General features: G+C 40.9%; 1 protein-coding gene across 4 annotated transcripts in view; it reads right to left on the bottom strand.

The window, feature by feature from the left end:
* LRCH1 (leucine rich repeats and calponin homology domain containing 1) overlaps positions 1 to 14,898 on the bottom strand; it is a 219,602-nt gene that overhangs the window by 111,557 nt on the left and 93,147 nt on the right. For all 4 annotated transcript variants that reach the window (XM_056109670.1, XM_056109672.1, XM_056109669.1 and 1 more), the window contains exon 2: positions 5,514 to 5,658. In XM_056109670.1, coding sequence (XP_055965645.1) covers positions 5,514 to 5,658 — 145 coding nt within the window. The remainder of the gene's footprint in view (positions 1 to 5,513; positions 5,659 to 14,898) is intronic.

Here is a 14,898-nt window from a genome sequence, read left to right as displayed (position 1 = left end):
AGAGCTCTAGCTCCAAGAGCCCATAATGTGCCCTTTGTGTGTCTCTGTTCTGCTTTTCAGGTGACATGTATAATGGAAAAATCCTCTTTGGAAGTCCTGCCAAGTATAGGTTATACTAAAAGGAATGGAATCTGATAAGAAATACCCTACTATTAACTTATTCACACCTAAACCTAAACCAACCACTCAGCTACCAATGCCAACAGTCATAATTTTGTTGGTCACATCCAGCGGTGCTCAGAGCTTACTCCTGGCTCTGTGCTCAGGGATCACTTCTGGCAGGGTCAAAGGGGCCTTATGGTGCCAAAGACTAAATCTGGATCGATTATGGGTTCATCGCGTACCAGGCATATAGAAATATGCCAAATTTCAACAGGGTTCACTGTATTTTGGTGTCTTTCTGCCAATTTATTATTTCACAAATTACAACCTACCTAGCTATTAAGTCAACCCCAATATATGTTAAACTAAAGTTATTTTATTTTCCCTTTGTATGAGGTAAAATTGTCATAAGTGGTATACAGTCCAAATTAGTACTGAACTGAACAAAACTGTCGTCCTTCCCCAGTTTAGGGAGACAGCCAATTTTTCTCATTGCTAGAAAGAAGATACAGTTCAGACCTTCATAAAGGTCGGTGTCAAGAGAAGGCTTCTTTGCCACAAAATTAAAACCGTCTAGCAAAAGTATTTTTGTTTACATGCATAAGCATATAAAAGCTACGTTCCACAGCTTGCTCCACGGCTTGGAAGCCAGCCTCACATGCTGGAGGAAAAGGTAGCTCAGATAGAGAAGGGAACACCAGGTAAAGTGTGGTTGGAGGACCCGCTTGGGATGGGAGATGCATGCTGAAAGTAGACTATATGTCAAACAAGATGGCCACGAAATACTTCTATTGCAAAACACAATACCCCAAAGGAGAGAGAGAACAAAAGGGAATGCCCTGTCACAGAGGTGGGGTAGGGGGGATGGGCTGGGTGTGGGAGGATACTGGGATCATCAGCATTGGAGAATGGGCACTGGTGGAGGGATGGGTACTCGAGCATTGTATGACTGAGGCACAAGCACGAAATTTTGTAAGTCTGTAACTGTACCTCACGGTGATTCACCAATAGAAAATTAAAAATAAATAAATAAATAAAATCTAAAAAAAAGGGGGGGCTGTGCTCCCTACAGCAAACCTTAGCGTGCAGGATGCCTCCCCAAATCCTCTAAACAGAGGGCTTCATTCGTGAGGATTGAAGATTATTTATCAGAATGACCTCCCTGAAGGAATGTGGAGATACGGGTTACACTGCCATCAAGGAAGTTGGCTCCTTCTACAGATTGTAGAGCGGCCAAAAAGGATGCCAGGCTTCAGAAAAAGCAGCCAAAAGATTCCTTTTATGGTGTGATAACATTTTGTTTAAGAAAACGCCCTCTTCTTTCCAGGCAATGCCTCAGAATCCACTCCTAGCAGATTGGGAGAGAGGGGCGTGGGGTGAAGACTGACTGTGGATTTCAACCTTGAAAGGAATACCTTCACTGACAGTTCTGGAAGTAACAGGAACAAGTGCTGTAAAAAACTTTTCTTTTCTTTTCTTTTCTTTTCGGAAGGAAAGGCAACTTCTATTCCTGAGCCTCTCGGATAAAACATTACAGTTAAGTTTAAGCTCCCTGTTCTTCTTCATGAATCTCATCACCAACAACTTAAAGTAAAATCTAAACTTGTGAAGCTTTTCTGCCTTACTCAGGTTCAAAATGTTTGCTCCTATATAGGAACCAGCCTCATTTAATCATTTTTATTGTTCTTGGCCTCCTTCCTTGGATTAAGACACTTTAAAACAGGAAGAGACACAGTGGACATATACTAAACTACTATAACCTTCTGTTGTGAACACCAAAAAATCAAGATGAAAAGTTCAGATCCTTCCAACACCATCTATACAAACAGCAGAAAATTAATTACTTCCACAAATATCACATACTTCCATCATGTGAGAAAATGTACAAATCACTGAAATGTTTTTTAACTACATTTTTCAAGTGAAGACTTTGTTTTCCTCCCAAGTGCTTATTAAGCCCATCTCTGGCCTAAGACAGGAATTAGTTTTCTGGCACCAAGCAGCCATTTGAGAAGAGCAAGTACTGTCTACAGATTTTTGCCTATCAAGAACTTGGCTGTAGACTGAGAGACAGTACAGGAGGTAAAGCGTTTGCTTTCCTTGCATGTGGCTCATATGGCATGAATCCTGGTAGCACATATGGCTCCCTCCAAAACCACTAGGGTGTAGACTCCTGAGCACAGAGACAGAATAGGCTCTGAGAACAGCTGTGTAGGACTCAAAACAGTAACCTCCCCAAATCCCCGCCGTGGGGGTAAAAAAAGCTGTGTAGTGTATGGACGATTCTCAAAAAATTAGAAATTGAGCTCCCATTTGACCCAGCAATACCACTCCTGGGAATATATCCCAGAGAGGCAAAAATGTATAGTCGAAGTGACATCTGCACTTGTTTGTTCATTGCAGCACTCTTTACAATAGCCAGAAACTGGAAGAAACCTGAATGTCCAAGAACAGATGATTGGTTAAAGAAACTTTGGTACATCTACACAATGGAGTACTATGTAGCTCTTAGAAAAGATGAAGTCATGAAATTTACATACAAGTGGTACAACATGGAAAGTATCATGCTAAGCGAAATGAGTCAGAAAGAGAGGGATAGACATAGAAAGATTGCATTCATCTGGGGGATATAAAGTAACAAAATATGAGATTAATACCCAAGAATAGCTGAGATTAGCACCAGGAGGATTACTCCAGAGCTTAGTGGCCAGTCGGGCATTCTAGAGGAAAGGGCAGCTCAGACAGAGAAGGGAACACCAAATAAAGGGTGCTTGGAGGACCCTCCCAGGAGGGGAGATGCATGTCGAAAGTGGACTATGGACTGAACATGTTTGCCACTCAATGCCTCTTTTGCAGACCACAACACCCAAAAGGAGAGAGAGAACACAGGTGATTGCCCTGCCACAGAGGCAGGGGGGGATGGGGGGATGGGGGTGGGGGGGGATATTATCCATGGTGGTGGAAAATGGGCACTGGTGGAGGGATGGGTATCTGATCATTGTATAATCAAACCCAAGCACAAAAAATTGTAAATCTACAACTGTACCTCATGGTGTTTCACTAATAAAAAAAAAATTTAAAAAAAAAAAAGCTGTGTAGTAACGTATCACTACCACTAACATCTTTGCTGTCATTGTAATCACCATCAACATCAAATATTTATGGCTGCTTAATCTGCTGGACTGGGCAATACATCCCCAGGGAGTATAATCAATTTTAAATGCTTCCCACATATTTAACGTAGCTTTATATGGCATATCTTCTGCTTTGAAATATGCAAGATATGTCACTTCTGCATGTAATTTTTGAAAGAGTATGGTTATTTTAGGTATAGAAACATGAAATCTTTTTAAAAAATTTAAAAGTAGTGTCTCCACACTATTCTCTTTAAAACTCTTCTAGTTAGTAGAAATGAGTGAAAATCCTTGGGGCTGAAGAGACAGTACGCAGGTAGGACAGGTACAGCAGGTAGGGCATTTGCCTTGCATGCAGCATACAGGCTTTGTTCCCTGGCACCCCAGATGGTCTTCCGTGCCCTGCTAGGAGTGAGCCCTGAGCAGACAGCAAGGAGACCAAGAGTAAGCCCTAGCACCACCCGCTGTGACCCCCAAAACAAAACAAAAACAAATACAAAGGAGTGAAAATCCTAAGTAGTGCAGAAGTAAGTGGTTTGGGACACATGAAATCTGATAAAACCTGATAAAATCTAATAAAATCTGATAAAAACTTCTATTTGTTATTCTACACTCAACAAAACATAACAAAAATCACCAAACCAATTTCGTTTTGCTTTAGAAACATAATTATAAACTTTGGTTTGTTTGTCTAACATTTACAGAATATTATAGTTCATATCATCCAAGAAGTGAGAGTCACTTATACCAAATAGTATTTTAGTGTGTATGGACTTAATATAACAAGAAAGTTAAATTAATTTACTTGTTGCTTGAACATTGTCTCAGGTGAAGACATCATAGCAAGACAGGATTAGTTCAGTAAGTAAACAGACCAATGGCACACTTTCTTGAATATTTACCCTGTGCAGGTTAGGAGTAGAAGAGTGATTTCTTAAGGAAACATGGAACCAAAGGTAATAGGCACCATTATTTTGGCCATTAGACGATTTCAAAGTAATGAACTTTCTGCTGTAGTAGAAATACTTTGGATTATTATTATGGAAAACATCTCAAAGTGGTCAGATAAGTTAGACATCTGAAGAAGTTAAAGTCATATATACAAGCATCTAGATTACTCTAATAGTAGCACACATTTTATTTACCAAACAGAAGTTAAAGCCTCTATGACTACAACATTTTATTTCCACTCCAAGGTGACAGGCACTCCTAATGAAATGCAATAGAAACTTATTTTTTTTTCTTTTGCAAAAGAAGCCATAAAAGACCAATAACTGTCAGTGGACAACTAAAACCTAAAATCTAACTGATGGTATTTTTATGGGATATTTATATGATGCATTGTTCGTTGAGAATTTGTCCATTAATTTTTGATGTATCTGTTATAGTTTGAGTCTTGCGGCTCAGAAGCTCCATTTTCACACGAAGGGAAACATGAGTGAAGTCTGTGTTCAGGCTTCTACTTAAGAACCTTGATTTTACAGTAGAAATAAAACTTGATTAAATAGCTCTACTCTGTCTCCTAGCACCCCATAGTTGAGTCAAGGATATAGAAGTCAGAAACCAAAACCTGGCCAGAGCAGTGAACACTCATAGCAACAAAGTCTAAAGCCAGGGCCTTTAAAAAATAGCTTTGTTTCTTTTCCTTTTTTCCCCCCACACCTGATGATGCTCAGGGTTTATTTACTCCTGACTCTTGTGCTCAGAGATCACTCCAGGCAGTGTTCTGGGGGGGAGGGGGGGGTCATATGCAGTATTAGATATGGAACCACCATAGGCCCTGTGCAAGGTAAGTGCCTTAACACTGTTAGTGTCTCTCGGGCCCCAACGGCTTATTTTCCTAACTCCAGAGTTATTCCGGGCTTTAATATGTTATTGTTGTGCATAATCTAAGAGCCAATACGGACCACTGGTATGTCCTCAGTAAATATTATCTAACAGGAAGACTATTCATGTATCATAAACATTTCCAAATGGGAAGTGGGGGCCTTTGGGGCCACATCTGGTGGTGCTCTGGGTGCAATTCCTGTCTCTGTGCTCAGGAGTGACCCTTGGTTTCACTAGGAGAACCTTATGCAGTGCTGGGGACCAAACCAGGGTTGGCCTAAGTGGCTGCACACAAGGCAAGTAACTTGCTGGTAATATCTCCCTAAGGGCTATCTCTTAAATGTCCTTGGTATTATTTATTTCAAAGGCTGACCATGAATTGAAAAGGGGAAACATGATAGAAATGAAAGTGTAACTTTTCTCAACAGATCTGAATTCATGGGAACTCACCTCAAGTTTAAGTAAGTCAGCATCTGCAGATTAACAATGGCTTCCGGAATGACTCTGATACAATTATGGTACAGATTAAGAATCTCCAGTGATACGAAATGGCACAATTCCATTGGAACTTCAACCAGTCTGTTTTTAGATAAGTCTAGGGGAAAAAAAGAAAGAATATTTTGTCAATAACTGTTCAACATAATCCAAAGCAGTGTTGTCAGCTATCAACATATTTTTCAACATGCTTTAAAATAAGCATTGAGGGGCTGGAGCGATAGCACAGAGGGTAGGGTGTTTGCCTTGCACGCAGCTGACCCGGGTTCGATTCCCAGCATCCCATATGGTCCCCCCGAGCACCACCAGGAGTAATTCCTGAGTGCATGAGCCAGGAATAACCCCTGTGCATCGCCGGGTGTGACCCCCCCCCCCAAAAAGTCAAATAAATAAATAAACATTTAAAAATAAATAAATAAATAAGCATTGATCTAAATGATAATCTCAATTTGGATCCACATTATCATTTTTGCATCAAGTCACTGAGATGTTGTACTTTTCATTTCCTAACATTCTAACCCAATTTATAAAGCAAATTAAAAATATTTCTGAAGTATTTTTGGTTCTATATTAAATTGTAAACTGGGGTCAGGTTTCAAGGTAAATGCATTTACAGGAACTCCTTGGAAAATGAACAGTCCTGATGGTTCACTGTCTGTGCCTGGTTGTATAGGGCTTTAGCCCAGTGGTGCCTGAGACTCCCCAGCACTTGTATCTTGCAGTGCTGAGGGAGGCATAGGGTGGGGGAAAGGGGAAGGGAGGGGCAGGAAGTGCCAGGAATCAAAGCTAGCATGTGCTTCCCTATGCAAGCCTCTCCTCAGCCTTGAAAATTATTTTAAATTTATTCTCCCCTAAATAAGCTTACAAAACTGCATTTAAGTGATTAAGTGATAACTGATCATAATATTCAATTAAGATTTTGTGCTCAAAAACATACGTCTCTTGAAAGATGTCTTTTATGCCCTCAGTAAACAAGCAGTGGATACTAAAGAAATATATCATTCACCATAATTACTGACTACCAACAACGCACACAACCAAGACAAATCAGTTACACATGTTAGATACCAACACTGCCTCGTGACCAGCAGTAAAGCCGGACCCTCTTGGCCAGGAGTACCAAAGATGGTAATAATGGCCCATAAAGCAATGTAAACACACTGTGCTGTTTACACAATCACCATCTCAACTAGAAAACTGTGGAATGGTCCCTAAAGCCCAAGTCTGGGAGTAGTAGGCATAACTGTCAAATAGTGTAAAATACAGTATTCTAAAAGAGCTGCCACTCTCGAAAACAGAGCTGAGACCTTCATTTTCACTGTTAACTAAATGAGTGATCGAGAATTGATGCAGAAAAGAAATATTTTTTTCTTTTTGGGTCACACCCGGTGATACACAGGGATTACTCCTGGCTCTGCACTCAGGAGTTACTCTTGGTGGTGCTCAGAGGACCATGTAGGATGCTGAGAATCAAACCCGGATCAGCCGCGTGCAAGACAAACGCCCTACCCGCTGTGCTATCTCTCCAGCCCCAAGAGAAAAGAAATTTGAAGTTCGCAGTCATCCTATTTTTTGTTTCAGATGGAAATCTGGTTTTCTTAAACCATTTACTGACCTTGCATCTTTATTGATTTGAAATGTCATCTTTATTGCATATTGTATTTCCATACAGATACATCTTCGATTTGTATGTGCCTTCCCATTTTGGTGGTGGTGCCAGGAGTTGAACCCGGGTTCTAACAAAGTGCAAAGCAAGTACTCTATCACTGAGCTATATCTCCAAGCCCGATTTGCCATTTCTTTTGTCTTATCTTTTCACTTATATACTACACTGCTTTATGTGTTTTTCCTGTCTGTAAGAGCTGGCTTCTCTCAGAGTTTCTCTTTTTCTGCAAGGCAACTTTCTATTTCTGCATTGTTATTGTAACATATGAACAGCAGCAACAACCTGTATAACATGAACCAATGAAAAATTTCCTAGCAGTATTTTTTTCTCCATTTGGAATACATTAAATTATATGCATTGGAGATATTTGTCACCTTTTTAATGTATTCTTATTTAAAATAATAATTTTTTCGATTGCTTAAACATTTCTTGTTACTTAGTAGCATTTAAAATATTCCTTTAGGATATTTATAGAAAAAAAATTCCCACCCCCTGACTTTTTGTGTGATTGTATGGGCCACTCCAGGAAATGTAGAGGGACCCAACCCAGAGGCTGACACAGAGTCAGGAGCTCCCACGTGCAACACATGCACTTCAGTCTTTAGAGCCATCTCTGTGGCCTTTGGGTAAGATCCTTACTCAATATTCTTACTCTGAATCCTTCTTAATCACTTTCTCATGCAATCAGAGCAAAAGAAAAACTGATTTGACATTTACTTATTACAAACTGGCTATGATCATAGAAAATGAGGGGGTTTATACATTCATTCAATTCTCGCCATTTCCTGTTGAGACAGGTGCTGATATAATTCCCAGTTACAGGTGAACATGAAGGTCCACAGAAAGCTTAGGTCACTTGCCCGAGGACATGGGCGCAGAGGCTAGAACCAAACCATTAGGTAGGAGAACACAGCCCCATTACAGCTTTGGCCTTACAGAACTGCAGTGTAGGGAAGACCAATGGTTCATATCCAAGTGTCTTAATGAAAAAAGAAATCAGGAGCCAGAGAGACTATAGGAGTTGAAGTATATGTCTTGCATGTGGCTGACTCCAGTTTAATCCTAGACACCACAGGGTTCCCCAGGCACCTCCAGGTGCAGCTCTGGAACCCCTAAGCACCACTAGGTGTGGCCCCAGAAGCCCCAGCAATTCAGGGTAGCCCTGACATCCCTGACCACAAGACCTGACAGTACCCCATCCTTGGACCCTTGCACTGAAACACTACCCAGTTGATCAAGTATCAACTCCCCCCTCTGGAAAAAAATTAAATTTACACTAAAAATTTCTAAGGAGATTAACAGATCCATTTAGATGTCTGGTTAGGATGTAGTAAATGTCCATAGTGTGGTACTCGAAGTTAAGTAACCTTTGACCAGATTGGTAATGCTTTCTCCAGAAAAAAAAAAGCATGTGTCCTTACCCTTTTAAAAAACATAATAATAATGAATCACCGTGAGATAGTTACAAAGCTTTCATGATTGAGTTTCAGTCATACAATGATCAAACACTCATTCCTCTACTAGTGTATATTTTCCACCACCAATGTCCCTAGTATCCCTCCTGCCACTTCCACCCCCCCACCCCCCCCTTTGTATGGCAGACAATTTCCTTCTTACTCTCTCTACTTCGGGGCATTATGATTTGCAATATAGATACTGAGAGCCCATCATGTTTGGTCCTTTATCTACTGTCAGTACACATCTCTCATCCCAAGCAATTCCTCTCCAACCATCACTGACTTAGTGATCCCTTTTCTATTCCAGCTGCCTTCTTCCCCAGCTCATGAGACAGGCTTCCAACCATGGAGCAATCTTCCTGGGCTTGTCTCTACTATCCTTGGGCTGAGCACGTATCCTTGATGCTTATTTCTCACCCCATGCTGGACACTGTCCATTCTTGCTGGAAACTCCTCCTCCCCCCCCCCCCCCCGCCCATGACTCCTACATGGGCGGGGCTGTGGATGTCACTCCTCTGTGCAAACACAAGTGAGGCCCAGAATCATGTCTTCCCAGTCTCCGCGTCGTAATTTATATGTTCCCTGGAAAGCCATGACTACAGAGAGAAAACTGTGGCCAAAGCAAGCTCTGCCAATGCCTAAAATCAAATGGACTCGGGTCTGCAATGCAGTCAGCCCATTCGGAGAACCTATGCTGTCTTCTTATAAGAAAGGTGGGGCTCAGGAGAAGTTGGACAGGAGGGTACCCACTCCCCAGCAACAAGATCCTGCAAGATCAGCTGTGCCAGGGTCTGACAGGCCAGCCCAGCTGGGAACCTCATCTGCAATATTTTGTTTTCTGGCCGGAAGGAAAGGTGAAATCTCAGAAATGGAAACCACACCTGGTTTAACAGGACCAAATGATGGGGAAAAGTGATTTGAAGAGAATAGCATTCATGAGTACAACTGAGTGAAATGTATGTCCTTCACATCTAAATCCAAATCCCTGACACACCACAGTGCGCCTGTGGCCAGCTGGTTTCCAATTCTAAGAAGTCGCTCATGTCTCGCCAGCTCCATTCCTGGTCAGGCATCCCCAAGACCACTGTTCAAGTGAGGGCCTGGTTTGTCTGGGGCCACCTGCCCTCTCAGGGCCTGCTGGGTCCTTGTTCACCTACTAGAAGTGGTGAACCTTCTAGAGCAGGGAGCTCTAGAAGTGCCTCTTATCTCTTTCTACAGGGGACAGCTCCAAAATGTCCCTCAGCATCGGCCTGCCCTGACATCAACCTAGCCTCAGCACAGACACTCCACCCAGTGATTCACACGCAGGGAAGAGGGACCTGGCCAGGACACCTGCACGTTCAGAAATACCCCGGAGTTAGGGAGCGCGGCTGCCGGCAGCAAAGCAGAGACCAGAGGCTGACTCATCCTTGCCGATCGAGATAAAACCACCTGATGCATCCACTGTTAAACAACCAGAAATAATAAGCAGATTCCTAAAGTTCTCTATGAGTCAGTCAAGATCTCCAGATACAACTCGACAAGATCAACAACAGCAACAGAATCGTGTGAAACCATCAAGACTAGCTAAGTTATCCCTCAGCAGGAAGCCTGAGGTCTGCCCTGACGGCCTATTTAAAATGCCATCAGCTTGACTGGCCTCCTTACTGTCAACTACACTCTCACTGTTTGGTAGCACAGAGATGTCCTTCTAACGGAGCATCAAATTTGTCTACTATTATGGCTTGTTAGTTTGTTCTCTCCTGTCCCATACACATGCATACTGTAGTATAAATACCATGAAGATTGGTACTTTTGCACTGTTCACTGGTATAGAGTAGGTGCTTAATACATACTTGTTGCATGAGGTGAATGGGGGTAATGGGGAAAACTGGTTCTTAAGTTAAATTCTGCTCCTACCACATAGGTGTATAAACTTGGTGTCTGTGATCTTTATGTTTCTGTGCTTCGTTTCTTCAGCTCTGATATAATATTACTACTGGGCCCACAGGTTTACTGAAAGGATTGAATGGGATCATTTGTTCAAAGACCCCAGAGCAATGCATGCTACCAAAGGAAGCACTCCATCTCCATCATTAGTTAGTGGTGGATTCTTTAAGACAAGAAGAAATGAAGTCCATGCTGGGAAGGGACTGTAATCCAACTGACAATCACATGAAACCCCATAGACAGGCACTCATGATGACAGAAAATCTTAGAGGGAATATTAGAAAAAATAATTCTGTATAACAAGTGAACAATTTATAAGTTGGTTTAAATTGCTAATGGTGAAAGAGGAAATAAGAAATAGAAAGTTTTCACAAATGCCAGAAAAGCATGTAACGGCACATGTGACGCTCAACTGGAAATTTTATTAGCAGATGGTATCTCTTAAGTCTACTATGTACCAGAAGAGCAATTATATATATATATATGTATATATATATGTTTGTGTGTGACCCTATACAGGATTTTCTTTTATAAAAGAATGCACTATTAAAATGTTGATAGCAAAAATAAATTTCTTTATCTTATCTCTTATCCAAAGTGCTGCCCCAAAAATTTCTTAAAGAAGCATGTAGGTGATTGAAATATAATTTTTATCTCAAGATAAAATCATTTTACTGAAAAGAACTCTGAAAGGCTAATTCAGAGATATTTCCCCTCTTAGGTGCAATTTTCACAAATTACCTATAAACTGTTACAGTCCACAGATCTCAAAAAAAAAAATTAAGGAAAAGAGCAGTAGCAGAAGGAAGTATGCTTCTGAGAAAAATAATTACAAATAGTAAGAACACATACATATGCATAAACAAACAGTATTTATGAACAAACATATATGTAGAAAGAAATAATCTTCAATGAAAATTTTAAATATAATGTCAGACTCATATAAATATTGCAGTACAATAAAATTGCAGCTTAAGAATATTAGCTCCTGAGACTGAACAATCAGGCAATAATGAATAAATCCTTAAATATCCTTAAATAAATCCTTAAAGGATCAAAGTGTGCCTAAAATGTTCTGTTCACGAGAAAAAGGATATAACTAATTTCTTAAGATTTCCATATAAAATTATTCACAACAAAACATTTTAGGTAAAGGCCGCTACCCTGTGTTGGTCATTCCTTAAAGATTCTGTCTTGTTATGGTTTCTCTATACAATGAATCATTTCCCATTTGCTTTGATATAATTTTGACTCTCAGACACAATAAAAACTGCCCATTAATGGAAATTCTATTTTAAAAGCACACCTTGAAGAGGAACTATCAGCTTTCTTTTAAGCATGAAATACTTTAAGTAGCATTATTAGCAATGACTAAAAAAGTGAAAGCAACTCAAATGTTCATGAGGGAAGATGGAGAAGCAGAATGTGGCAGAGACATGCAAAGGAATGCACTTCAGCCTTAAATAGGCAGGAAATTCTGACACAGGCTGCAACATGGATCGACCTTGAGGGCATTGTGCTAAATATGCCAGATACAGAAAGATAAATACTGTATAACTCCACTTCCAGGAGGTTCCCAGAGCAATCAAATTTATAGGGTCAGAAGGGAGAATGGTGGTTGCTCAGAGCTAGAGGAAGGCAGGATGAAGAGTCATTGTTTAGTGGGTGCAGTTTCAGTTGTGCAAGATGCAGAGTTCTGCAGATGGGCGGTGGCGATAAAAGCACATCAATGCAAAGGGATTTAATGCCACTGAACCATCCACTTAAAAATGGTTCAAGGGATAAATTTTGTTACATGTTACTTTATCACAATTCTTTAAAAGAATAATTTGTTTTCTTTCTGAAACTTCCTTTCAGTTATTTTTTATGCATCATGATTTACAAAGCTGTTGGTAACAGAATTTAATTTTGGGTACTCAATGGTCCAACTCCAAACCCACCCATGTCAATGATCCTCCACCAGTGACACAAGGTTCCCTCCTTTTCTCCCTCTCCACACGCAGCCTCCTTAGTAAATTCACTGTTGTTGTTGTTGTTGTTTCAAATAGTCTTATTATTGTTTGGGTCACATGTTTTCACTAGTGTTCTTGTGGTTCTGATGTACATAACTTACCTCACCTCCACATCCCCAAAATGTCCAAGACTACAGACTTGTCTCTATTGCCAATCTGCCTCCTCATTTTCCTCACACCACGCTCATTTGTCATTCCCTTTTCTATAATCCAGGGTGAAGGGTTGCCATCATTTGATATCCTTTATTCCTTTAATTTGTTATTCTATATGCCACAGATCAGTGAGAATATCTGATACTTATCCCTTCCCTCTTACTTCACTTAACACCACGCCCTCCAGTTCCATCCAAGTTGCAGTAAACTGTATGATTTTATTTTTCTTACAGCTTCAAAGTATTCTATTGTGTGTATACAACTTTTTTGTCGTTAAATATAAAACTTTTTATTAGTATATGCTGACAATGAACATTATGAAAGAAATTAAGAGAACCATTTACATTAGATGATTTCGGTGTGAATAAAATGCTTAACAATAGATTTGTTCCTAAGTGGTAAGACTTACAAAATGTTACTGAGAGAAATTACAGAAAATCTATGTAAGTGTAAAAACCTGCCATGGTCATGGATTAAAAGAATTAAAAATTGTGAAGATAGCCGTAGTACATAATACAATCTGACATTCATTTGACTCCTCTGAACAGAATAAATGGCCCTGGGGAAAATATGCATGCTAACCCTAATAATCACATGTGATTTCGGAGGAAATGTTTGGGGCCACACCCAACAGTGCTCAGTGGCTACACCCAGCTCTGTGTCTGGGGACTCTCTCCTAGGTCTGTGCTTGGGGGCCATGGGGTGCCAGGGCTTGAACCTGGGCCTCTCAGTCAGTCCTATCTCTCTGGCCCCAGGAACAAGGTCCTGGCAAGTGTGCAAAAGCTCTCACAGCTGCCTCACAGGGCAAAGGCACAGGGATCCATGAGACACAAGGATTCTGAGACCCTGCGCAAGGAAAAGGAGGTGGGACAGGACCAGCCCCATGCAGGACAGACTAGAAGAAGCTGCAAAGGGGATGTAAGGGGAGGGCTCACAACTCTGGGCCTCTGGAGTACAAGTGGGATGTCGGGTGAGTTTACGAATCTCAGAGGGACTCATCATGTGCTTCGTTCAAGTACATGAGTGATAATGCCCAAAAGGAGAGAGAGAGAGAGAGAGAGAGAGAGAGAGAGAGAGAGAGAGAGAGAGAGAGAATGTGTATGGGGGGGAATTGTCTGCCATAGAGGCAGGGGGAGGGAAGGGGATACTAGGGACATTGGTGGTGGAAAATGTGCACTGATGGAAGGATGAGTGTTTGATCACTGTATGACTTAAACTCAAAAATGAAAACTTTGTAAGCGTACCTCACGGTGAGTCAATAAAAAATAAAATAAAAACACAAAAAAATTTAAAAATTAAGAACATGGGTGAATGAATACTTTAGATGCAACAAATACTCTATGTTTGACCCAAGTTGAACAGTGATGATAGCTGCTAACCATTCCGCTCATGGGAGTGTTGTCACACTGTATGTTTGTAAGTAACTACAGGAAGCCATATTCCTCATACACTTCAAGTGACTGAAGATCTGACAAGTGCTGCAGGATGACTAATTGGACGAATGCAACGAAAGGGAGTTCCAGCAACTCTAAAGAGCACTGACTTCCTGCACGTCTAAACTATACTACTGTGTTGGGATCAGAGGAAGGGAGTGGACTTTCTGTAAACCGAGTGGGAGGAACATCCAGAAGCAAACTATGACCTCTGTGGTCTCAGGCTTTAATGGAATTTAAGATCATTCCAAGCTCACTATTAAGAACAAAGCTGCACATTTGTGAACTGCTCAGTACAAAAATATTCAAACTCTCAGCCATAGAAGAAATAGTTTCTGATGGGGGTCGGGGGGGGGGGGGGCGTTCCTTTATAAGAAAAATGACCAAGCCATACAGATCTAGTATTTTTACCTTGGCTGGAAGATTTTGAAATCAAATCAAACACTCTGAAACAATCTAACATCAGCTTCCCATAAGCATTAATTATATAATTATATACTTTAAAAACAGGAACTAGTGGCCAGAGCAATTGCCCAAAGGGCATGTGTGCATGATTTGATCTCCAACTCCACAATGATCCCCCATGTATCACCAGGAGTGATCCCTGAGCACTCAACTAGGAGTGGCTCCTGAGCACCACTGAGTGTGCCCTCAAAGCAGAAGAATAACAAATTAAATTAAAAATGAAGA

This window comes from Sorex fumeus, unplaced genomic scaffold (genome assembly GCF_029834395.1).
Source record: "Sorex fumeus unplaced genomic scaffold, SorFum_2.1 ptg000008l, whole genome shotgun sequence".
In the NCBI taxonomy this organism is placed as follows: Eukaryota; Metazoa; Chordata; class Mammalia; order Eulipotyphla; family Soricidae; genus Sorex; species Sorex fumeus.
Note: the sequence above shows the minus strand (reverse complement) of the source record. Positions and strands in the feature narration are given on the sequence as shown.